The sequence below is a fragment of the Varanus komodoensis genome, unplaced genomic scaffold (assembly GCF_004798865.1).
Source record: "Varanus komodoensis strain SLA01 unplaced genomic scaffold, ASM479886v1 scaffold9, whole genome shotgun sequence".
Lineage (NCBI taxonomy): Eukaryota > Metazoa > Chordata > Lepidosauria > Squamata > Varanidae > Varanus > Varanus komodoensis.
This window is the reverse complement of record NW_025336598.1, coordinates 3,646,480-3,671,786: the sequence shown is the minus strand read 5'-3', so window position 1 is coordinate 3,671,786 and position 25,307 is coordinate 3,646,480. Positions and strand designations below refer to the sequence as shown.

Below are 25,307 nucleotides of genomic sequence, written 5' to 3'. Positions count from 1 at the left end.
TAATAATAATAATAATAATAATAATAATAATAATAATAATAATAATAAGCTGTGCGCCGGGGTGGGCGGGGCACGGGGGAGGGGCCCTGAGGCCTTCAAAGCGCCGGCAGTGCCCGGGCCGGCCTCCGGGAGCGACGCGGGATGAACAGCCCACCACCACCACGGATTTTTTCAAGAAAGCAAGCAAAGAGAGTGATGCGGCAGTCGAAGCCAGCTACATAGTGAGTGTGAGATGATTGCTAAGGCAGGAAAGCCATTTAAAGATGTCGAGTTCATCAAAAAGTGCATGTTACAGGCTGAAAGTATAGTCTGTCCGGAAAAAAAGGGTCAGTTTAGCAACATCAGCCTCTCAGCCAACACAGTGGCAGAGCACATTTCTGACCTGTCAGGTAATATTTACGATCAACTGCATGAGAAAGCTAAACATTTTCATGCATACTCAGTTGCTCTTGATGAGAGCACAGACGTCACTGACACTGCGCAGCTCAAAATATATGTCCGTGGTGTTGACGACAATTTTGAAGTGATGGAGGAGTTACAGTGATTCCAATGCATGGTCAGACCACCACTCAGGAGATATTCCGCCAGCTGTGTGATGCCATTGCAGATGCTGGCTTACTATGGAAGAGTTTTGCTGGAATAATAACTGACGGAGCACCATCAATGACAGGGAGGAGAAATGGAGTCGTGGCACTTGTTCAAAGAAAATTGGAAGAAGAGGCTGTGGAAGAGGCCATTGCTCTGCACTGCATTATCCATCAGCAGGCCCTTTGCAGCAAATGCCTGAAGTTTGACAATGTGATGTCTGACGTTGTGAAATGCATCAACCACATCAGATCCAGGGGCTTAAAGCACTGGCAGTTCCGCGCCTTTTTAGAGGACATAGAGTCAGCATATGAGAATGTGCTCTACTACACCGAGGTACGTTGGCTTAGCAGGGGAAACGTCTTGAAGAGGTTTTTTGAGTTGAGAGCAGAGGTGAAAACCTTCATGGAGAAAGATGGGATGGCCGTTCCTGTACTAAGTGATCCCAAATGGCTCATGGACTTAGCTTTTCTTGTTGACATCACACAGGAGCTGAATGTACTGAACAAGAAATTACAAGGCCAGGGGCAGTTTGTCAGTGCTGCCTATGACAATGTCAGAGCATTCTCCACAAAACTTGTGTTATGGAAAGCCCAGCTTTCTCAGACAAACCTCTGCCATTTCCCAGCATGCAAGGCACTCATGGATTCTGGCACACCATTCAGCAGTGAGAAGTATGCTGATGCCATTGTAAAGCTACAGGAAGAATTTGATCACAGGTTTGCAGATTTCAAGACACACAGAGCCACTTTTCAAATTTTTGCTGACCCCTTCTCCTTTGATGTGGAAGATGCTTCAAATGGAGCTAATTGACCTGCAGTGCAATTCTGAACTCAAAGCCAAGTTCAGAGTGGAAAAGCAGACAAGCTTGGACAATTTTTGAGAGAATTGCCCCTTACCTTCCCTGAGCTTTCCAGGATGTTCAAGCGGACCATGTGACTTTTTGGGAGCACCTATCTGTGTGAAAAGCTCTTCTCCACCATGAACCTTAATAAGTCAAAGTTCAGGTCCAAACTTACTGATGAGCATCTTCAAGCCATACTGAGGGTCTCAGTTGCTTCCTCCCTCAAGTCAAATGTGGCTCAGCTGTGTAAGAGGAAGTGCTGTCAGGTCTCTGGCAGCAAGGAGTAGGAGGAAGTAAAAGAAGCCTATGTTCTGAAGAACCATTCATGTTCTGAATTATTATTAGTAAAGATTGAGAAGATTGGATCAGTTGTACTTTTTTGGAATACTTGAAATCCTTTTTTTTGTGGAATACTTGATGCGGCCCAGCCTCACCCAGACTCTACTTCCAGCAGCCCCCAGGTAAGTTGAGTTTGAGACCCCTGGCCTGGAGGAATGTTGTCCATGGGGTTGCAATGGGTCAGATGTGACTTCGCAACTAACAACAACAAAGTAGTGGGAGTAGAAGCCTCCTGAGAGGTCAGAGGAGATGCGTCCAACTGCCCCAACTCCTGCGTCCAACTGAGCTCTCCACCTCTGCCACTAGGGTGGGTGAGGGAGTGGTGGTCCTGCTGCGTCCCAGTGAGGGGAGGGTATCAAATTCAATCCTACAGCCCAGGCGGATTATGGATAGGACCCAGGAGTCAGAGGTGATATTCTCCCACATGTGGAGGACCTGGTCCAGATGATCAGCAAAGTGGGGAGATGTGGGAAGGAGAGGGGAGCTGGGGCTGCCTGGACATAAATCGTAGCACCTGCATCTGTTATCTTGGCATCTGCATCTGTTATCCCATGCCAGTGGGAGCCACTGGCGTGGCTGTGTGTCAAGTCTTCTGGGTGGGAAGGCCTGTCTCAGCTGGAGAGGCCGATCCAAGAAGGGGCAGTGAGTGAGGAGGACCCTTGCCATTTGTGGGAATGGACCTTCTGTTTGAAGCCCATATGCTTGGCGGTAGTGAGCACCTTATGTATGGAGTCCATGCTCATGTCTGTGTGGGCACTGAAGAGGAGCTCTCCATCAAAGGGTAGGTGCTCTATGTGAGCTTGGGTCTCCTGTGGGAGGCCTGTTGACCGCCGTTGTGCATGGGGGTGGACCACCATGGATGACATCATGGCCTTGTTATGGCAGTCCACCTGGTGTCTGGCTGACTCCATCTGATACGTGGACAGTTTCACTGCCTCCAATTGTATCAGCTAGGCAGTGTCCCAGAGGTTGGTGGGGTGATGTTCTGCAAGGGCATCCATCTTCTCCCAAAGAAAGAACTGGAACTTAGACATTAAGGCCTTGTAGTTAGAAGCATGTATGCCCAAGGAAGAGGCTGCATAGCCCTTCTTGGCTAGGCTGTCCATATGGCACCCTTCCTTGTCCACAGGCATGGAGTGTTCCCTCTGGGAGGTCCCCTGCATGGACTCCACTATAACTGAGCTGGGTTTAGGGTGTTGGTGCAGAAAGGAGAGAGATTTCTCAGACAGCTTATAAGTGGAGTCAATTCTGTATGGTAGTGAGAGGGCAGCTGCAGGGGTCCTCCATGACTGCTGGGTCATGCACAGTAGTACAGGCAGCAGGGGGAGTGAGGCAGACAGACACACGCCTGAGGGCAAATTACTATCCATCTCTGACTCTGCATGGGTGGAGGCCTAAACTCTCAGGTCATCTGCCATGAGGAGGACAAGATCCGCAAAGTGCTCCCTCCCTCCTGGTGACATTAGAAGGTCCTGCTCCAGGGCCCACACCTCAGGGAGTGGTGGGGAGGCCAGGGATGGTGATTGGGATTGTTATGGTGAGAGGCTCTGACCTGACTTCCTTGAGAAAGACCAGCAGCGATCAAGGGCATTGGGCGCTTGACACGGTGCTGGAGAAGACGGGTGCTGCCTTGCAGGAGAGCGGGAGTGGCAGCAGTGACAGGTGTTGTGGTTGTGGGAGGCCAGGTGGTCTGGGCTGGAGTCCTGTGCTGGTGAGCTCTCTGGTGCTCGCAGGCACCTTGGCACTCAGGGCTGAAGGCAGAATCACTGTCCTCCTGGAGCTGGGCCCTGTGGGCACAGTGGGTAGGCCGGTCCTCTTCAGCACTGGAGGATGCCTCACACTGTTGCTCCAACAGGTGGCACTGGTCTCTGTTGATGCCATGCAACCCTGTGCGTTCTCAGCCTCGAGATCTCATGGGAAGTCAGCATCAGGGCTCAGTTGCTGGTGAGTAGCGGAGGTGGGTGTGGCCGGCATGGGCCCATGACCGGTGGGAGGTAGGCCCAGTGGGTCTGTGCTGGCTGTCGGTGTGGTGGCATCAGCATTGGGAGGGTGGTAGACTGGGGGAGCACTCCACAGAAGAAGAGTTGGAGGAGGATAGGTTATCTGACTCAATGCGGCACCTCTTCCATCACTTCGCCATCAGGGCCAATGGGTCTGAGGAGTCAGACCTGTCCTGTGAGTGCATTGAGGGCAGGGACCAAGATGAGGAACCTTCTCAATTAGGGGAGGAGTAGCATGGTGAGGGCGGTGGTCCCGCGGAGGTGGAGGGCCGGGTGGTGGGCGGGGAAGGCGGCACCTGCTTGCAGCTGTGCAGGGAGGCCGCAAGTCAATGGAGCAGCGAGTCTGGCAGCGAGGAAAGCTCTGGAAGCGATGTGCGTGTTGAGGTGGCCCGCGATGAGGAGTGCGAGGGCCTGCCCAGGGAGTTCGCCTCCATGGGCACAGGGATCCGGGTCTGGCATGCATGGGCGGTTGTTGTGGGGCAATGTGGCTGGTAAGGGGGCAGCCTAGTGCTGCGCACTTCTTGTGTTTGGAGGTTCCCACTGCTCCAGATGTTTCTTTTCTGGAGGTGGAGGCAGCGGCCCTGTTCTTCGATTGCTTCGTTGGCCGGGGAGGCTCATAGGCAGAGGGTGTCCTGTCAGCATCCAGTTGTGATGGCTCACCCACACTCAGGGCATGTTGCCAGAGGGCGAAGTGTAGGCAGTGGGCTCACTGCTGGAAGGCTTGTTTTTTGGAAGCCTGGTAGTGCGAGCAGGTTTCAACCACATGTCCTTCTCCCAGGCAAAGAAGGCAGTGGGAATGGCCGTCCGCTGCAGGCATCCAGGCAGCGCAGGAGGAACAGTGGTGGAAAGCCAGGTCAACCATGAGGGTCAAACCGGGGAGGCACATGGAGTACCAGTAGGAAGGCTCGGGGGAAGGACAGGCGGAAGGCAACTTGTTTTTGGAGTTTGGCAATGTTTATATTTATCATTTCCAAATTAAGCATTCAATTCTTCTGTTTTTCTGGGCTGATGGCTTTCACCTTTGCCTGAGGTGTTTGATTGTTTTCTAAGAATCTGCAATGAGGCCTGTCAGCAATTTGGATGAAGTTTAGAGAGTCTGCTTCCTTTGCAGCAAGTAGTGCAGGTCAGAAGAAAAATTAGGCTAGATTGCTTATTGAGTGCATTGCTTATATCTTCACAAAAGGGTGATGCTCGTACCTAGTCTACATCTTATATTTACTGGGATATGGTGAATCACTTAGCAGCTTCAAACTCAGAGCCCAGCTCACTTCCCTGCAAGGAAAAACTCCTATCGACAAGAGAAACTGATTGGAGAAAACAACTTTTCTCTGTCATGAGAGGGGAAGAAAGTGGTAGAGTTGGTAGGAAACCATATGGAACTCCCATATGGTCTATGGGGTATAGCCTAACAAATTTAAAATGCCATAAGCTAAGGATCCCAATCTAATAATGGGATTCACATATGGAAGTATTTCCCCACTTTTAGTAATTATATTCCCATCTGCATTGTGAGCTTGTTCTGAATTTGTCTTTCTGTAACACCATTAAAAAACTGAAAAACTGAGCTCAAAGAACCACTTTTTTATTTTAAAGGTGACCAGAATGATTTACACAGAGAACTGGCCTAAAAAGAAATAGCATTTTGATCCAAGCTTTGAGTTAATTTTTTCTTAATTGCTCAACAGTAATCACATTCACCAGTTGCGATACACATACTTACACTATGAACATACACATACCTGCATTATCAGGACACACATTCCAACTGTCCCAAGAATGTGTTTATTATCATCAAACCACATCTTGACTTTTTCATAGCATCCCTGAAAAACAAGTTTTTAAAAATCACTCTGATAGGAGAAGCATCACAAACATGGAAGCATCGCAGCACTATCATTCTATATAATTAAAAAGATCCTTCTCCCTGCTTGATTGTCTACATTGTTTATTGCTTATAAGATACTGATCTCATTTTAAGTGCTCACTGAGTTTCATTCACAAAAGCAAGAGGTAATATCCAGAACAAAATAAATAAAATTGAACAACACCACTTCTTGTTTATATAGTGAAAAAACAATTTGCAAGGTCAAGTCATCCTTAACTTCAGAATGTCAACATTTTGGAGTCTTATTTGTTAAATAGTTCATTCCACTGAAGTAAATGTCATTCTGAATAAGGAACCACACTTACTCATACATCGTTCCTGGAAATCATATACACAGTTGTGCACATCATATGGATGTGCATTCCTCCAAACAAAATTCACATTTACACATGTGCACATAGTGTTTGACTACAGGGTCCTCATTCAGCTCACAAGTTTGACCAGTCCTTTGTGCCCTCACCTCTAACCTCTTCTTCCCCAAGATGAAAACATATAATCTCTACTACCATGGTTCATTTAAGTCTATTTTTCATTTTTACATAATTTTCTCAATTTTACAATGTAAAATACCAATAAAAACTTACAATTAAAATGAAAACATGCAACATTAAACATAAAATTAAAATAAGTCATAAAAACGCTGTGCACCCCATCACCAGGACCATTGGTTACATGTTGAAAACTCTATCAAAAATTGTTTCAAAAAGTTTCCCCTTCCAAAATAGCAGTGACTCTTCTGAAGACTCCAATCTTTCCCTTTCTTAAACACATATTCAATAAATACAACCCAAATCTCATTAAAATTGTTTTCCTTTATATACACTTTTCTCACTTTAATATCACAAATTAATTTATCATTAATAGCTATATTACAGACTTCCCTATACTAATCACACAATTGGTAATCATATTTTACTTTCTAGACCTTAGCTATGATTAATCTCACAGGTGTTGTTAAATTTGTTATTAATTCTTTATTTATTCCAACTCCATTGTTTCCTATGAAATATTGAAAGTAATGTAATCTCAGGACATATTTCAATATTTAAACTTAGCATTTCACTACTCGCTTTAAAAACCTCTTTCCAAAATTTTATTATATATTCACATTCCCACCACATGTGAAAATATGTACCCACTCCATGGCCACATCTCCAACATAACTTGGAATATTTACTATCTATACAATTCAGCTTCACTGGGGTAAAGCATCATTTCCATAATAAATTACTCAAAAATTCCTTTAGTCTTACTGACATGCAGTCTTCATAACTTTCTCAAATCTGTTTCCCATGTTGATTTAAGTGGCTCATATTAATCCTGATCTTCTGAAATATCTTACAGATTTTACTATCACTTTCATCTGCATATTAGCTTGTTTTTCCTTTTCCACAATTGTATATTCAGATTTTGTATAATCTGTACATCCACATCTTTGCTTTAACCAGTCTAGTTCATCATTCTAATCTTCCTAAATTCATTTTCTCTTTTATTTCATTTTTCAATTTATCAAAATTATTCTTTTTTAAGCATTTTAACTTGTTAGTTGTATTCATACCTAAATTCTTAGTAACACTACAAATCTTAACTTTAAATTTACTCCTAATCATTTTCTTCTTTTTTCTGTCATAATTAAATAACATCATCAACATTTATCCTGATTTATTCTTAAGTCCACTATCTCTTCAAATTCTTCCAAATGTATTCTAACCTGGTTCATTGCTTTAAATAGATCCTTTCTTGTTAACAAAGTATCTTCAGCAAATAAACTAATCTTAATCTCATTCTCGAAACCTATACTTTCTATGTGTTATTATTCCTAATACTGTTTGCTAATAATTCTATACGTAAAGCAAACAATATTGTGGAAAGGGGACATCCTTAACTAGTACACTGGCCCAGAGAAAACTGCTCAATTATACCATCATTTCCTTTTGCATTTCCTGCATATAATTGTTCTATTATACCTATGAATTTTTTCCCAAATCCTAATGTATCTTTACGTGTTCCAACTAAACAAAGCTCAGGGAACCAAGATTCCATGCCAGGAAGTACTTTCTGACAATTAGGACCCCTAGGGTATGGAATGGGCTTCCACAGGCGGTGGTTGAAGCCCCATTGGAGAGGGTATTTAAGGATAGACTGGGCATGCACATGGTAGGCATGTCATGAACAGAGCTGGCTGGAGTCAGGAGTCAGACTAGATGGCCCAGGAGGTCCCTTCTGACTCACTCTGTTTCTATGTTCCTATATTTATTGATGGCCATTCCACACAATCAAAAGCTTAAAAAATATATAATGCAATTATGTCAGCTTTAAATTTCCCTTTATATTCCCTTTCTAATATGCTTAATATACTTCTAGTTAAATCTGCCATCGGTCTCCCTACTGTAAAACCACTTTGATCCACTTTAATATGTTTGTCAATAAATGTATTCATTCTGTTTGCCAATATTGCAGTAAACATTTTTACATCCCAGTTTATTAATGCCATAGCTCAAATCTTTATTAGACTTAGGAACGAAAGTATTAAAGACTATTTCCAAGATGCTGGCATATTTCCTCCTTCCAATGTTTTATTTAACAAAGCTTTTAATTTTGGAATCAAAATCTTTCTAAAAACTTTATAATATTGTGATCCCATTCCATCTATCCCAGGAGATTTTCCTATTTTTAATTTATCAATACTTTTTTCTATCTCTTCCTCTTTAATTGCTTGTTCCATCTGTTGTCATTTCCCCCCAATATCTTTCTCTACATAAAGTCTACCTCTATCCAATGCTCATTTCCCACCATAGAGAAAAAAGTGTAAAATATTTTCAATGCATCTCTTAAATTATACTTTCCCCCTTTTTCATTCTTAACAATTCCAGTTAAGTTTTTTTTTTCTTTTGTTGTGTGGCAGTGGCCAATAATCTTGAATTCTTATTGCTAAACTCAAAATACTCCCTCTTCAAATATATGAAATTTCTCTGTATCCTTTCAACTTCTCTATTTTCCATTTCCTTCCTTTTAGTTTGTATTTTTGCTAAGACTTTCAAATCCCTCTTTTGAGTATATTTCTTCCCTAATTCTTTTATTTCCCTTCCCAAATTTTCTGCTCAATCGTTTTGCTTTTCAAAATATATGCATCTTTAATACTTATTCCTCTTGCAACCACTTTCATTGTATCCCAAACTAGACTTTCATCTCTACCATCTCTATCAGTAATTCTCCACATTTCTTTCAACCTTTACTCCATTGTATCTACTATGCACTTATATTGTAATATTGTGTCATCTTTCCTTTTTCATAGGTCAGCACTTATCACTTATTTTATTCATTACCATGTTAAAATCTCCTATTACATACACTTGTTACATATATATATTATGCATACTTTACATCTCTACATATACTTTCTCTATTACTTCCAATTCTTTATCATTTGACAAATAAATATTAACTAACGTATATTCTTCTCTCAGTTCACCTTGTAAAATTAAAAAAAAATCATGTATCATCCTTCTTTATTTAACTTAAATTCAGCTTTCTTAGAAATAATAATTGCTACCCCCTTGATTTTGAGCTTCAAAAAGATTTTTCATAAATATTTGACCATATTGCTTTAAGTTCATTAACCTCTTCCCCTTTTTGATGTGTCGCCTGTAAAAATCTAGTATCTGCTTTTTCTTCATCCATCGTCATTTCAGTTCATTTCCTTTTAATTACACTCTCTAACATTCAAAGATTGTAATCTTACAGTTTTGAACATACCATTTTACAGACATGTATCCTTACTGGTCCCTTGTGCATCCCCATACACATACAGAAAACAAAACAAAAAGAAAAGCAAACTTGTTCACAATACAAATCCCCCACCCAACAATCTTTCACCACAACACATACCTGTACTCTCTCCCTTCTTCCCCCAAAGAGATTTCTTCCTGGGCAGCACCAAGACCTTTAGCAAAGGGAGTGGGGATGAACCACTGGTTGTGTACAGTGTTCAAGCTACTAATGTTGACTTGTTAACTACTTCTCCGTAATCCCATTATTCTTAAAAACCTAATTTACACAAATTTATCATCTCTATTTCCTATATCTTACTCTACTGTATATCACATCTAAATTGTACTCCCCATCTTTTTAGTTACCATATTATATTTAGCCTTTAATTATATATCTCCTTGTAATGAAATAAAGAGGAAAGGAGAAGGGGGGGGGGAGGAATTGGAAACAGGAAAAAGGAGAGAGAGAGAAAAGGGGAAAAGGTCTAATTTAATCAAGTAATTATCTTATTTGACATTTTCAGCCCCAACTCCTCTGTCTCCTCCCTCCATCTCCCCTCATGTCTTCCCTTTCCTCCTGACCACTTGTTCTCTTGTCTGTTTCTCTTTGTTCACTGGGCTATCACTTCAAACTGAGGAAAATCCACCAACAGTTCCAGTAACTTCTTCTTTTCCTTTGTTATCTCCTTCTGATGCTGTTTCCCAGTTCTTAACTTAGTTTAATTTTGCCATCTCTTGCTTCCATTGATCTTCATCTATTAGGCCCCATTTGTAAAGCAAATTTAAGCCTTGACCCAGAGAGTAGAAAACTCTTATATGTACTAGATACCCCAATTATATTTGATGCTGTTCCAAAAGAAAACTTGATTAAATTCAAGGAATGTCTGAACAATATAGTCTGATAGCAGAGATCTTGATAAAATTGAATGGAGGCCTCTTTAAATTTTCATTGTCCTGACCTCTCAATTTTTTCAGAAGCAATTCTTGCTTACAATAATTGGCAACTCTGATCACTACATCTTGCAGGAACATTCTAGACCCACACTTAGGACCAACATGATGTACTCTTTCTACATCTTCATGTTTCCATTTTTCCTTGGGGAGCATTTCTTTAAGCCACTCTACAACATCATTTCTAAGTTTTCCCTCTTCTATAGAGATCTTTCAGCAATCCCTCTTAGATGAAGGTTGGCTCTATGATTGTGGTGCCACAAGGCAATCACCTTTTTTCCCAGTGGTGATATTCTTTTTTGAATTAGTGATGTATCTCCACTATATTAGCTTTCATTAATACTTTTGCCTCTTAAGACTTGATTTGATCATCCAAACTATGATTTTTAAAAAATTCTCTGCTTTAATCAGTTATGATCTGAGTAATGATCTCCTGTATTGATTTAGCTTTATCTTCTTCCATTTTTATTTCCAGGCATTTCATATGCATAGCTATGGAAGGAGAGGATTTGGGAGGCAACAAGGGGGAGAAACATTCTAGACTGGTTTTGACCAACAGGGTGGATCTGGTAGATGATATGCAGACCAGGGGAGCGCTGGATGCAAGTGACCACTCCATCCTATGGTTCAAGATCAGGAGAACAAGGGTGAGCAGTAGGGCAAGTACTAGGAGTTGGGACTTCATGAGGGCCTGATCAATTGAAGGCCAGGTTGGGAAAAGTATCCTGGGAGAAGGTACTGGAAAGCAAGATAGTCCAAGAGGGGTGGATGGCACTAAAAAGAGAGGGATTGGAGATGCAAGCCTTAATGATACTGTTGATCAGCAAAGTAAGGAGGCTTAGGAGGGTGCCACCATGGATGCAAAGAGAAGTGTAAGAGGAATTAGAAATAAAAGGGACCTCCACACTGTGGTCACTGTCACATGTGGACAAAAGGGTATATTGGGAAGAGGCAGCTCAATACAGAAGGACTCTTTGTCAGGCTAAAGCTGATTATGAGCTGAGACTTGCAAAGAATGCCAAAAGCAACAAAAATGGTTTCTATTCTCATGTAAATAGTAAGAGGAAGGGGAGACAAGTGATGGGGCTACTTAAAAGAGAGAGATTTGGTAACTCATATAAGGAAACAGGCACAGATGTTAAATGTATTCTCCCCAAGGCAGGTTGGGGGAGATCTACCTGAGGGGTCAGATGAGGTTGGGGTTATGGGGGCACAGATTAGAGTCACTCTCCTAGAGTTGAGGAGCTCCTCAGGGCACTGGATGTTACAAAGGTGCTGGGTCCTGATGGGTTACACCCAAGGGCACTCTGGGAATTCATTTTTGAGGCCTCCTGGAAAATGGGAGAAGTTCTGGAGGATTGAAGGGTAGCATCAGTGGCCCCAATCTTCAAAAAGGGTAGCAGAGGGGACAAGGGGAATTACAGGCCAGTTAGCCTCACGCCCATTCTGGGAAAGACTACAGAAAAGCTGATAACAGCGATACCCTAGATAGGAAAGGGAGGTTGGCAGCCACCCAACATGGCTTCTGCAAAAATAGGTCCTGCCAAACAAATCTTGTGCAATTCTTTGACAAGGTTTAGAGGTGGCTAGATGGAGAAGATGTAGATGTGCTTTAGCTGAATTTGACAAGGTGCCACATGATATCCTGCTTGAGAAATTGATCAGCTCTTCTCCCTTACTCCACCACAAATCACATCTCACATTTCTTCATATCTGTGAGTAAACTCACAATTTAACACAGCAGCTTATAGCAGAAAAGTTAAGGGAGAGGGAGAAGCCAAGAAAGAAAAAACAGAGGGAAAAAAGGGAGTGGGGAGATAAAGCAAGAAACAGAGATAAATAAGGTCAATTATTTGACCTTAGGATGGAATACATGTACTTTCTATACATATTAAAATTATTAGTCACGTTCTAGCTCTGTTAAAATGTTAATTTAGGTTAATGTGTTAAAAAGAGACATTGTTCAAACACTGCTTTCATAGTGGCGGACTTTAGCTTCCATTTTTCTCCCAGTCCAGCAAGTGGTGCTGATAGTTTCTAACTCATTTTGTTGTTGCAACATGGCTCTGCTCTTCAAAGGCAAAAGCAAGGGAGATCAGAAGAATCAGGAAAAACAAAGCCTCCCCAGTCCCAACTCCAATCTGAGCTATCAGGGACACATAGTTCTCCTTTATAACAAATCATTTGTAAATCAGTTCAGAAGCAACAGGAAAACTCCCAGGCCAAACAACCAGCAACTCCCTCAGAAAATGGCAACAGAGAAAGGGAGATGCCATCTCTCCCTTGATGCCAATGCTCCAGTCAAGGTCAGTTTGCAATATCCATAATTTTACAAATATTAGAATCTTTATAAAGTTCAAGCAAGACATTAGGAAAATATCTGTTTCAAAGTCCTTTCCAAATAAAAATGCCTTAAGGATCTGAATTGCAGCCAAAATCTTAGCCTCAAGTCTGAACTGTCCAGAAAGTACAGTTGTCCTTCATCACAATTTAAAAATCATAAAATGAGCACAAAAATACCCCCAGCTAGCATTCGCATGCCAAGGTCCAGGATGGTAGCCTGACTGAGGGGGATACCAAATGAGATGAGAATGAGGGAACTATGTCTTTTCAGCTTGGAGGAGACTCCAAGGGGATCTCATAGAGAATTACAAGTATGTGAAAGGGCAGCACATGATAGAGGGTTGTGACCTGTGATGGATTCCACAGATCTTGAGATTTTTCAGTGACATTTGCCAATCATCCAGCAGAGGGTGCTATTTAACCATCTTTAAGGGGTGCTATTTAAGTCTCTTACTCTCCAACCTAAGCAGATGCAATCTGCCTTCTTCCTCCCCACCCTTTACCTGTGAAGTTCTCCATTAAATGCAAACTGTTAAATGTTTGCAACATTAATTTAATGTTTAATCTTAATGTTCTATTCAGATTGCTAAAGGCAGATGCAAAGTAAAATGTTTCTTTCTCTTCTCAGCCTTTAAAACAATCTTTCTCATCCTTTTCCCCTACACTGGGACAAATCCAGTCCAACAGAGAAAGGCTAAAATTACATACAATGTAATGATCATTGCTTCTTTATTTGCATCTCCATTTCAGACTGGACCATTCTCCTTTAACTTACCCAAGAATCTGACTGTTTACACAGGAATAAGCTCATGAAACTTCTCAAGGCAGCAGAGCAATGCCCTAATGTCTAATTGGCGCATTCGCCAGAAGTTCCCCTAGTTCATGTATGTTTTTAAAAAGTATCCACTGGCACCAGTGGAGGGTTTTTTTTAAGCTAAGTACAGTACTAGGGGCATTTTCAAAGATGGTTTGTGCTGGGGGGGGGGACTTATGCTCCCCATCCCAATGCTTGTAATCCCCCTTTAAGTAATCAGTCCTCCATCCACTGCAACTGGTGCAAATGGAGGCTATTTTAAGTGCAGGATGAATATTTTGGGTAGTGCTATTGCTGGAGAGGAAAGGACTATCCCCTCCCCAGTGCTGTGACCCCCCCCCCCATTTATCCCCCTTTATGATCAAGCCTTTAAAAAGCCTAATTATAGGAAATAGAGTGTTTATATGAATTTGTGTGCATGTGTGTGAGAGAGATGATTGCTTGTGAATGGGATATGGACAATTTTGAAAATGAAAGAAGAAAGGATTTGTATTTGTGCTTTAGGGTTTAATCTTATGGGAATGTCTGTTACCCTTCAAATGCAGAGAATTTTAGGCATCCTATCCAGGGTGATAGGAGAGTGGAGGGTGAAGGTTGCCTCTGCACTGCTGTAGCCCTACAAAGAAGTTAGAAAGCCCATTTCAGCTGTGTAACTCTATGCTTCAGAATGAGAGGAATGGAAGTTAAGGATACCTGGCAGCACCAGTCTCCTCCATTCCCTTTCTCTTGGAATGCCCATTAAACCCTCTTCTTTAAAGTCACTTTTGTGATTTTGAAGGAATGGCCAAGTGTGGTTCTTTCCATACCAGCAGCAAGGGGTCAAGGGCTGTGCAAGCACTGATTCCCCCCCTCAATATCAGAGGTGTTTTCCAACCTCAGAGCTGAAATAAGACTCTTGTAAAGATTAAAGAAATTTGTAACTAAAATGTCCAACTCATTAATAGAGTAGAAAGACTAGAATCATAGAATAGTAGGAGTTGGAAGGGGCCATGAAGGACATCAGGTCCAACCCCCTGCTGTTGCAGGACACCAAGTTACACCATCCCACTCAGAGTACCTTTTAGACATTTTGCTCTTGCTAAGAAACTGCAAACACAATCAGGATCGTAAATATACCCAGTTGGTTAACTGACTACATCACAAGTATGGTTCCTGATTACTAGCTGAGCAGAGCAGAAGAGGCTGATGGCCTAGGGCAGGGGTCAGCAACCTGCGGCTCCAGAGCTGCATGTGGCTCTTGAATTCCTCTGCTGCGGCTCCATCACTCAAAATATGTGCCTGCACAGCTGTCGATCTGCGACACGTGCCGATTTACTGAGCTTTTCACAATTTACTGAGCTTTTTCCATGGGTAGGCCAACCATGGATAAATCGAAGAAAAGTTTCTGAAGAAAACCGAACGATTAATGGTACGTGGGTAGATTCATTTGCTTTTACTGCTGATGAACCTACGGGTTTGCTGTTTAATGCATGCAGCCCTTTAACACTGACTTTGACTCTGCAGGAAGCTGTTCTCCTATTCAAAATATAAGAAAGGAATCCTACTAGTTTGTAATGTAAGATTAAAAATAACAGTTTTTCGTGACTGCACAAGAGCTGCAGCTAAATCATAATGAAGATATAGATCTACTTCCTTGTTTTAAGATTCTTATAAAAATTCCAGCAACACTGGGAGAGGGATGTTTGTTCAATAGTTCACCAGACTATTATTTATATTTGTTGTATTGCAGAAACTCTACTTACTTTTATCAATTAGTCCTTTTTTTATTCAGGTTGACAGCTGACTGCACCCTCCAGTACACGTGATAAAAGGATGAGGGCACACAGAAGCAGACGGCATGTTTGGTTTGCTGCAAGTGGATAATTTAAGTTCGTCTTTTTATTTCATAAATACAAGGAGGACTCAAATAGACATTGAGTATTTTATTTGAAAGTAACCTTCAACCCAGCATCTTTTTTTTTGGAATTCAAAATGTTTTTGTTGCACGCAGAAATAAAAAATTGTTTTCTCTGTAGCAGTTCATTGATTTCATAAATGCAATACACTATAGTTTTTTAATACATAGCACAAAGGTAAAAAATCATTTATGCAGTGTTATCTTCATTTTAGATGTCAAAAGGTTTTTGCAGCTCCTGGTGTTTTCTTTTCTGTGGGAAACGGGTCCAAATGGCTCTTTGAGTGTTAAAGATTGCCGACCCCTGAACTAGGGACTATTATATACAAACAAGTAAATGTAATGTGAACCAGCTCCTCGGGCCCCAGGGAGCAAGGGAAGGGTTAACTCCATAGCAAATTTAATTGTTATAAATCTAGCTCAGTGGGAATCAGGTACCCAAAGACTTGGGAGGCATCCTCCTCCTTTTGAGCTGTATGTTGGGAGATATCAAAAATTAGGGCCTCAGGGATGCCAGAGATAACAGCAACAACTGGTTAACAACTGGCACCTGGAGTAAATGATTTGCCCTGAGGATTGGGAGATATGCCATTGCCCCAGGGGTCAGCTGACCAGCCTTGTGGTGAGGAGGAATAAAGGCCAGTAAGGAAAGAGGCGAAAGGTCAACCAAGTGGTGGTAGTGATACCAAGGCTTGAAAGAACAAGAAGAGTGTTAGGTGCAGGAAACTCCCTGTTGCATGTGATGGAAACACATGTAGGACATGTAGACTCACCAGGTATGCTGTCTCCCAGATTAGAGGTGTAACTGAAGGACTGCAAAGGCTCATAAAACCCACTGACACAAGTTCCTTCTTTCTTAAACATGTAGGGAGACATGACACTGCCAAGTGGAACTCTGAAGAAATAATATCAGACTTTGAAGTTCTGGAGAGGAAAGTCAAGAACGTTTGAGACCCAGATAGTTTTCTCATGCATCCTTCCAGTTCTTGAAAGAATAGAAAGGGGAAGAAAAATACTCCAGATGAATGTCTGGCTACAGAGTTTGTGCAGACATGAGAGATTTCGATTTTGGGACCATGGGCTACGTCAACCTGGAAGATGGACTTCTAGCAAGGAATGAGTTGCTAGTAGGCCTAGGAAGAATGTGTTTGGCCACAGCATGAAGAATGCCACCAGGAAGGCATTAAACTGATACAGGAAAAAGAGTCACATTTGGGGGTAACAAAGGCTCATGCACCACAACAGAGAACAGCTTTAATAGCACCTAATAATAGCTTTCCAAAAACTGTAGGCAGACAGGAAGATGACTGGAGATGGGCTGGTGTTGTCTCTATTTTCAAAAAAGGAAAAAAGGACGAACCTGGGAACTACAAACCAGTCTATCTGACATCAATCCCTGGAAAAATTCTGGAGCAGATTATAAATCAGTCAGTCTGCAAACATATTGAGAACAATGTAGCGTTTAATAGAATCCAATATGGATTCATCAAGAACATATTCTGCCAGACTAATCTGATTTCTGACACTCACTGATCCAGTACTCTCACTTTTTCTTCCATCATGTTGATCTCAGGCAAGAAAACACACACTGCACCAATGTTGCAGGTTACCACCACTGTGGAGTATTCTTAGTCCATAGTCTTTACTTTTTTATTCTATCTTGGTGATTGTGTTGAAACAGCCTGTGTTTTCTCCTTCCTTCCTTGAAGGGTAATGACAGATTCCCCCTTGTCTCTACTTTTGTCTCCTCTTCCACTGCAACTCTGCTTCCAAATCCCCATTGGCTTTTCCTGTTCAGTTCATCTGCAGAACTTGCTGTAATGGAAAGCTGCCAGCCAACTAGGCAAAATAACACCCTGTCTTTCCTTGGTCCTTCAAACTGGATTCAGCACACATTAGCCCAGGTTTGGGGAATGGACAAGTTTATTTAAAGGATAAAATACAGAGGCTAAAACCTACAATCTAAAAGGGATAAAAACAGGGTAAAGGGGGGGAAGGGAGAGGGAATGGGAAGTTAGCAGCAACAGCACAATTTACAGTCACCCAAGACACCCAAACTCTCAGGGCCTTGTTGGTCCCTCAGACTAAAAAATAACAAAGCCCTATCCTAGCTACACAACGAAGTTCTACCTTCTGCAGGATCAAGAGGCACAAGGCATCACAGCATTAGTCACCACAGCGAAGAAGCAGCAAATCAGAACCTGCTGAAAGAGGAACAAAACCCTCTTTTACATTTTTTGATTTTTCAAACTCCATGTGGACTGTGGGAATGCTGTGGACATACAGTAATATATCTTGACTGCTGCTTGGAACAGTTGCATGGGAACACCAAGAATTTATTATAATACTACAACACTCAAAGAAGGAAAATCACTGTACAGTGATACCTTGGCTCACGAATGCCTCAGTTCACAACCAAATCGGGTCATGAACAAAAATCTCAAAAAAATTTTGACTTAGGTCATGAACTCCACATTGGGTGGTGACCGTGATCGAAGCCGTCTCCCCACCCCTCTGAGTGGGGGGATGGCCACGATCATGCAGGGGGCAGGGGGGGAGATGGCTGAGATCGCACCCGTCTTTCCTGCAGGAGCGCGCCCATGATTGTGCCCATCTTTCCTGCGCAAGCACAACTGTGATCTTGGCCATCCCCCCACCCAGCACGATCACACCCGTCTCCCCACTGAGCATGCCTGTGATTGCACACATCTCTCCCCCCAGCGCGCCCGCATTCATGCCCATCTCTCCTCCCAGCGCACCCAAGTTTGCGCCCATCTCTCCCCCCCAGCGTGCCCGTGTTCATGCCCGTCTCCACCCCCATCCAGCATGCTGGGATGATGGGTATGTGCAGGGATGACGGGCGCAATCGAGGTTATGCTGGGGGAGGGCGGGGAGATGGCCGGGCTCATGTTTGGGTGGCGGGGGGGAGATGGCTGTGATCTTTGTTGTTCTTTGTCACTTTGCTTCTTCACATTTTTCTGATTTAAAAAAAATAGTTACAGAACGGATTAACCTTTTTTACATTGAACTTTATGGGGAAATTTAACTTGGCTCACAACCAATTTGGCTCAAGACCAGAGTCCTGGAATGGATTAAGTTTGTGAGTCAAGGTATCACTGTATTTTATTTATTTATTAATAGAGAACTGAAAGTTTTGTGGCATTCACACCCCTCTTGTTTTTAATAACCCCTCATTATTTATTTTGAGCAAGAAACTTTTAATTAATATATCCAATAGGCCACAGAGTTCTTGTTTTGAAGACCCTGTAAAGAAGAGAACTGAGGTCCCAGAAAAGGCTCAGAGACATCAATTTTGCTCTTTATCTCTAAAAGTTATAGAATACATCTCAAAACCTATGTTTAGATCTTCAGAGACAAGGATGGGACTTAAATGGCTAAAGCTTCATTACTGGAATTAATGAAATAAAAATATTTATGGGCTGGAAAAGAACTTATTCCCAGAAGTATGATAGGTTGACTCATGCAAGTAAGCAATCCTGGCTAGAAGACATTTTTACGCCATTAAAGACAAAGAAAGGACCTGCTCACTTTGAGGTCGATTGTGTGGAGGAAGCTGGCCCTTTAAGGCCCTGTATGGCAAATCCTCCCAAAGCATATTCAGGAGGCTCACTGCCCATCTTGTTCAAGAGGTGCAGAGAATTATGAAGACAAATGGGAAACTGATTTATTAATCCATCAGAAATTTTTGGCGGCTAAGACAACACAAAAGATATTCATCAGAGTGAGCAGATTATAAGCCTGCTAAAGGAGAAAGAAAAAGATCTCCAGTCAGATAACTCCCAGAAACCTTTTGGGAAAACTAGGACAAATAGAATTAGAATATTAGGGTGTTGAACTGCCAGCTGTTACCAACATACAGATACCTCCCAAGAGCAATAATGCTACCTTAATTTATGACACAACATTTCTCCTTTATGGGGGAACTACATCAACTGGTCCACCACATGGAGGGCTAGCCAACATCTAGCATTTCTCCTTAGGCTCCCCCCATCTGCCATAGACCTTCTAAGGCTAGATAGATTGCTCTATATGCCAAGTCAGGAGTTTTCTTCTTTACTTTCATAAGAACAGCATCCCAAAGCAGCTTTTTGCAGAAGCCTCCAAGTTTGCCATCTTCGGGATTAGAGTCCAAAGAAATTTAAGAGAGTCTTTAATTCAGAAGCTAGTTCCTTTAAACTCCAAGAGGATAGAAAATGTATTCAAGAGCTCACTGAAGATCTGATATGGATGTCAGATGTAAAATCCTAAACTCCTTTGAATCTATTCGACCTACCTGCTTCATCAAACTTACCCTTGTCAATGTAGGACAGTAGTTGACTACTGTGTTCTTCTTGTTGTTGTTAGTCGCAAAGTCGCATCCAACCCATCGTGACCCCATGGACAACAATCCTTCAGGCTTTCCTATGCTCCACCATCCCCCAGGGTCCACCTAGGTTCATGCCTATTTGCCAGGAAGTGATAGGGTGGATGCCATAATCTTAGATTTCGTAATGTTGAGTTTCAAGCCAACTCTTGCTCTCTCCTCCTTTACCCACATCAAGAGGCTCTATAGTTCCTCTTCACTACCTGCCATTAGAGTAGTATCATCTGCATATCTGAGGTTGTTGATATTTCTCCCTGCAATCTTAATTCCAACTTGTGACTCATCTAGCCTGGACTTTCTCATGATGTACTCTGCATATAAGTTAAATAGACAGGGCGACAGTATACAGCCTTGCCAAACTCCTTTCTCAATTTTGAACCAATCAGTAGTTCCATATCCAGTTTTCACTGTTGCTTCTTGACCCGCATATAGGTTTCTCAAGAGACAAATAAGGTGGTCTGGTACTCCCATATCTTTAAGAACTTGCCACAATTAGTTGCGATCCACACAATCAAAGGCTTTAGCATAGTCAATGAAGCAGAAGTAGATGTTTTTCTGGAACTCCCTAGCTTTCTCCTTGACCCAGCGTATGTTGGCAATTTGATCTCTAGTTCCTCTCCAAAATCCTGCCTGTACTTCTGGTAGTTCTCGGTCCACATACTGCTGGAGCCTAGCTTGTAGGATTTTGAGCATAACTTTGCTAGCATGTGAAATGCGTGCAATGGTGCAGTAGTTTGAACATTCTTTGGCATTACCCTTCTTTGGGATCAGAATGTAAACTGACCTTTTCCAATCCTGTGGCTACTGTTCAGTTTCCAAATTTGCTGGCATATTGAGTGTAGCACTTTTACTGCATCGTCTTTTAAGATTTTGAATAGCTCAACCGGAATACTGTCACCTCCCCTGGCTTTGTAGATGCTCTTAACTTCCTAAGGCCCATTTGACTTCACATTCCAGGATGTCTGGCTTGAGGTCAGTGAACACCCCATCATGGTTATCAGTGACGTTATGCTCTTTCTGTATAGTTCGTCAGCATAATCTTGCCACCTCTTCTCAATCTCTTCTGCCTCTGTTAGGACCCTGCCATTTGGGCACTTTATCATGCCCATCTTTGCATGAAACGTTCCCTTCATATCTCCAATTTTCTTGAAGAGATCTCTGGACCTCCTTATTCTATTGTTTTGTTCTATTTCTTTGCACTGTTCATTTAAGAAGGCATTCTTATCTCTTCTAGCTATTCTCTGGAATTATGCATTCAATTGTGTGTATCTCTCTCTTTCTCCCTTGCCTTTCGCTCCCCTTCTTTCCTCAGCTATTTATAAAGCTTCCTCAGACAGCCATTTTGCTTTCTTGCATTTCTTTTTCTTTGGAATGGTTTCAGTTGTTACCTCTTTTACAATATTATGAACCCCCGTCCATAGTTCTTCAGGCATTCTATCAGATCTAATTCCTTTAATTTATTTGTCACCTCTACTGTATATTCATCAGGGATAAGATTTAGGTCATACCTGAACGGCCTAGTGCTTTCCCCTACTTTCTTCAATTTAAGCCTAAATTTTGCAACAAGATCTGAGCCGCAGTCAGCTCCTCGTCTTGTTTTAACTGTCTGTATAGCGCTTCTCCATCTTTGGCTGCAGAGCACATAGTCAATCTGATTTCTGTGTTAACCGTCTGGTGATGTCCATGTGCAGAGTCGTCTCTTGGGCTGTTGGAAAAGAGTGTTTGCTATGACCATCGTATTCTCTTCACAAAATTCTACCAGCCTGTGCCCTGCTTCATTTTGTACTCCAAGGCCAAACTTGCCTGTTATTGTGGTTATCTTTTGGCTTCCCACTTTAGCATTCCAATCCCCCATGATGATAAGGACATCATTTTTTGGTGTTAATTCTAGAAGGTGTTGTAGGCCTTCATAGAACCGGTCAACTTCAGTCTCTTCAGCACCAGTGGTTGGGACATAGACTTGGACTACTGTGATGCCAAATGCCTTGGATTCAAACTGACATCATTCTGTCATTTTGGAGATTGTATCCCAGTACTGCTTTTCCTACTCTTTTATTGACTATGAAGGCTACTCCATTTCTTCTGAGGGATTCTTGCCCGCAGTAGTATACCTGATGGACATCTGAATTAAATTCACCCATTCCTGTCCATTTTAGTTCAGTGATTCCTAAGATGTTGATGTCCAGTCTTGTCATCTGTTGTTTGACCACGTCCAGCTTGCCTTGATTTATGGATCTTACATTCCAGGTTCCTATGGAGTATAGATCTTTGCAGCATCGGACTCTCCTTTCACCACCAGATACATCCACAACTGAGTGTTCTTTCGGCTTTGACCCAGTCGCTACATTCTTTCTGGCGCTACTAGTACTAGCCCTCTGCTCTTCCCCAGTAGCATATTCGACACCTTCTGACCTGAGAGGCTCATCTTCCAGCGTCATATCTTTTTGCCTTTTGGTGAAAAACCCCAAATCTCCTGCTGTCTTGGATCAGTCATTTTAATCAAATTTCAATCATCAATCCTACATGTTCAACTCAGGCTAGATAGAAGACAATGTTGACACCAACATTTGGCTTCCTTTAGCCTTTTGCCATTTGGAGAACAAGAAATTATGATCACACAACTGGAAGCTCTCATTCTCTCCCTGAGAAACCTTAAACAGCTGTCATCTACTGCCAAAGACTCTAGGAACACTCCCATACCTTTGCATACAATCCAGTGAAGGAGACCCTAAACAAAAAGGAGTCTTCTGCCTGTAAGGGAAATTGACCCCCACATGAACCATCCATAATAATTAATAAAAATAAACTATTAAACAACCAATGTGATTGTTCCCTCAGATGATCCAGAATTGTGCAGGATAGTTGGAGAGATATCAAAGACTTGCTGCAATTCAAATTACCAGCAGCAAGAAGCAGGTTCAGCATGACTATGTAAGGCCAAGTTTGTAGCAGCCACATAGAACCCCTGGAAATTGCTTCCTGGAATACTGCAGGCTAGACTTGCTGCAAAAGTCAGGACTATCTATTTTTCCAATGGAACTATGATATAATTCTGCTTCAGGAGAATGAATAGCCAACAAACTTGGCTATCATTCTTATAGCATTGGGGCAACTTCAGGTACAGGCTCTGGGAGGCTGAAGTTGGGTTTGGGTATTATGGTATCCATCTGCCTACGAGCAAGTTGTAAATAAACTGTACTCTCTGGACCATCAGGTCATGGCTGTCTGCCTTGATCTAGGCTTTGCAACTGCCCTGGTGGTGAATAGCTATCGTAATCTCCAACAAGCAAAAGTAAACATTAAAAAGACCTGGGCTGATCAAGATCATTATATCGAAGACTTAATTTTCGATAACTCAGTAGATAAGGTTCTTTTGGGAGGAGACTTCAATGCACAAATCAGCCCTAACAACCATTCCTTGAAAGAGAAGACCAAAGGCTACATAGCTAACCAAGATAAGGTACAAATCCACTCTTACTACCTGTGGCTTTCTAAAGATGGTGTTGTGCATGCACATTCTGGTGAAGTTCAGGGGGACACATGAGAGGCTGACCATTTAGACTAGACTGACAGCTCACATTCTGAGAATGAGATGTGTGTAGGGGAGTTGGCCTATCCTGGTGGGGCTGGCAGTTCAGGCTCTGATAATGAGATGATGGTTGAAAATGGACTCAGCTTCAGCTGTTTGTGTATGCCTGCTATGGGAGAGATTACTCCAAGGGCTGCCAAGGGGCCCAGTCAACCTGCCCATAGGAACAAGAAAGCTCAACATCTTGAGGGAGAAGATTTAGAGATGGGGAGTCTATTGGATGGGAACTCCAACCTCTTGAGAAGGTGGATTTGATAGTCTGTTGTCACAGTTGTAGGGTGGCCCATTTGGGATCTCAGAGGCAGGAGCAAAGGCGTGCCTGGTTCTGCAGTGCTCCTCCCCCCAGGAACAGGCACAGAAGGATTCATAGGCAAGGCTTTGGGGGAAGGGGGCCAGAGAGGGTTCAACATTTCACTGTGTGTATGCTCAGAGACTTACATGTAAAATAAAGATGTTTGGCAAGAAGCACTGGTGATACTGTTACTGCTGCAAAGGAAAACTCATCTCACAACAGATTGCAAGGTGATTTTTGCCGACTCTTGTTTGGTAGAATTGGCCAAAAGGCTTAATCTTCCTCTCCTGAATCCTACCCCAGGGGATTATCCTGGGGTACTTACCTTCATGCCTGGAGTCAGGTGCAGCACTACTCATTGTATTTTGATCAGTGGTAATTTATTACCCTATGTCAAAAGCCTACAAGTACTTCCTGACTTTGAGAGCAATCATTTACCTCTCATTTTGCAGCTGGATCCATCACTCCAACAAGTTTTTCCTAAAACTTGGCTTGGAAAACACATTATGCCCTCAAAACAGGCAGAATGCTATGTAAAGTGGCCTTCCAGACTGGAAGAAAAGGTGAAGGAGTTTTTGGAGGGGGAGAAAATTCACACATTCTGTAAGGTCATCATGAACAATCCTGTGGACGGTGATTTCCTGTCCCCCTATGAGCAACTCATTCAGGAATTAAAACCTCTGCATGAGGCCAGTCCACAAATTAACCAGATATGAAGGTATTGTAAATGGTGATTTGATGAAGAATGCATTGAAGCCAAAAGGGGGCTTGCTTCTGCCTACCAGGCTTATAGAGTTCCCAGATCTGACACACTGTCTTTTTGCCAACATCTCCTAAAACTAAAGAGCAAGCAAATAGTGGCTAACAAGAAGAAAGTGGATATAATGGCAATATGGGAACATTTAATCCAGGCAGCCAAAGATAAAAACTTGGTGCTCTTCTGGAAAATATTTAGTTATTCATTTAAGGATTCCTCCCCTTTAGACTCCCTTAAAGCAGCAAGCACCTGGAGTTCTTAATTTCATGAGTTATATGCAGATTTGATCTGTCAAGGTCTGTTGCAAGAGATAGATGACCTTCCTCCATGGCCCCTGTCTCAGCAAAGGAAGTAGCATCATTTATTAACCAACTCAAAAGAAGTGAAGCCCCCAGTATTGCCAACATTCCCATGGAGCTTTTAAAAATTAATGTGGACTAATGGACTCCCCTTTTAGCTTTCCTCTTTACTTTTAGTGACTCCTTGGGGCATATACCAGAGGATTGGGAGCAGGCATAATCCCATTTTTTAAGAAAGCAGGAGGAACAACCCAGCTAGCTATAGACCAATAGGTTTGCTGAATATTATCAGTGAACTATATGCTGGCCATCTCTTAGACAAACTCAGAGGCTGGCTTAAACAAGAAACAAACTGGATTCAGGGAAGGAAGGTCTACATTAGGCCACAATGTAGTCATACAGCATTTGCTTGAAAAATATGCAGTCAACTGTCCAGGGTCTCTGTACATGGCTTTTATTGATTAAAAATCCACTTTTGATTCAATCTCTAGGAGAAGGTTGTGGGAGAAAGTAGAGGTCACATCTAACAAGTGCAGGTTACTGTTTTTGATATGTGCCCTT

The 25,307-nt window shown here is 42.3% G+C and overlaps 1 protein-coding gene across 1 annotated transcript in view; it reads right to left on the bottom strand.

The window, feature by feature from the left end:
• Positions 1-25,307, bottom strand: part of TSPAN9 (tetraspanin 9) — a 163,736-nt gene that overhangs the window by 28,323 nt on the left and 110,106 nt on the right. Inside the window, exons 5-7 of the mRNA XM_044418239.1 lie at positions 18,975-19,138; positions 9,542-9,596; positions 5,508-5,591 (exon numbers count right to left, since the gene is read on the bottom strand). Of these exons, the coding sequence (XP_044274174.1) occupies positions 5,508-5,591; positions 9,542-9,596; positions 18,975-19,138 (303 nt within the window). The remainder of the gene's footprint in view (positions 1-5,507; positions 5,592-9,541; positions 9,597-18,974; positions 19,139-25,307) is intronic.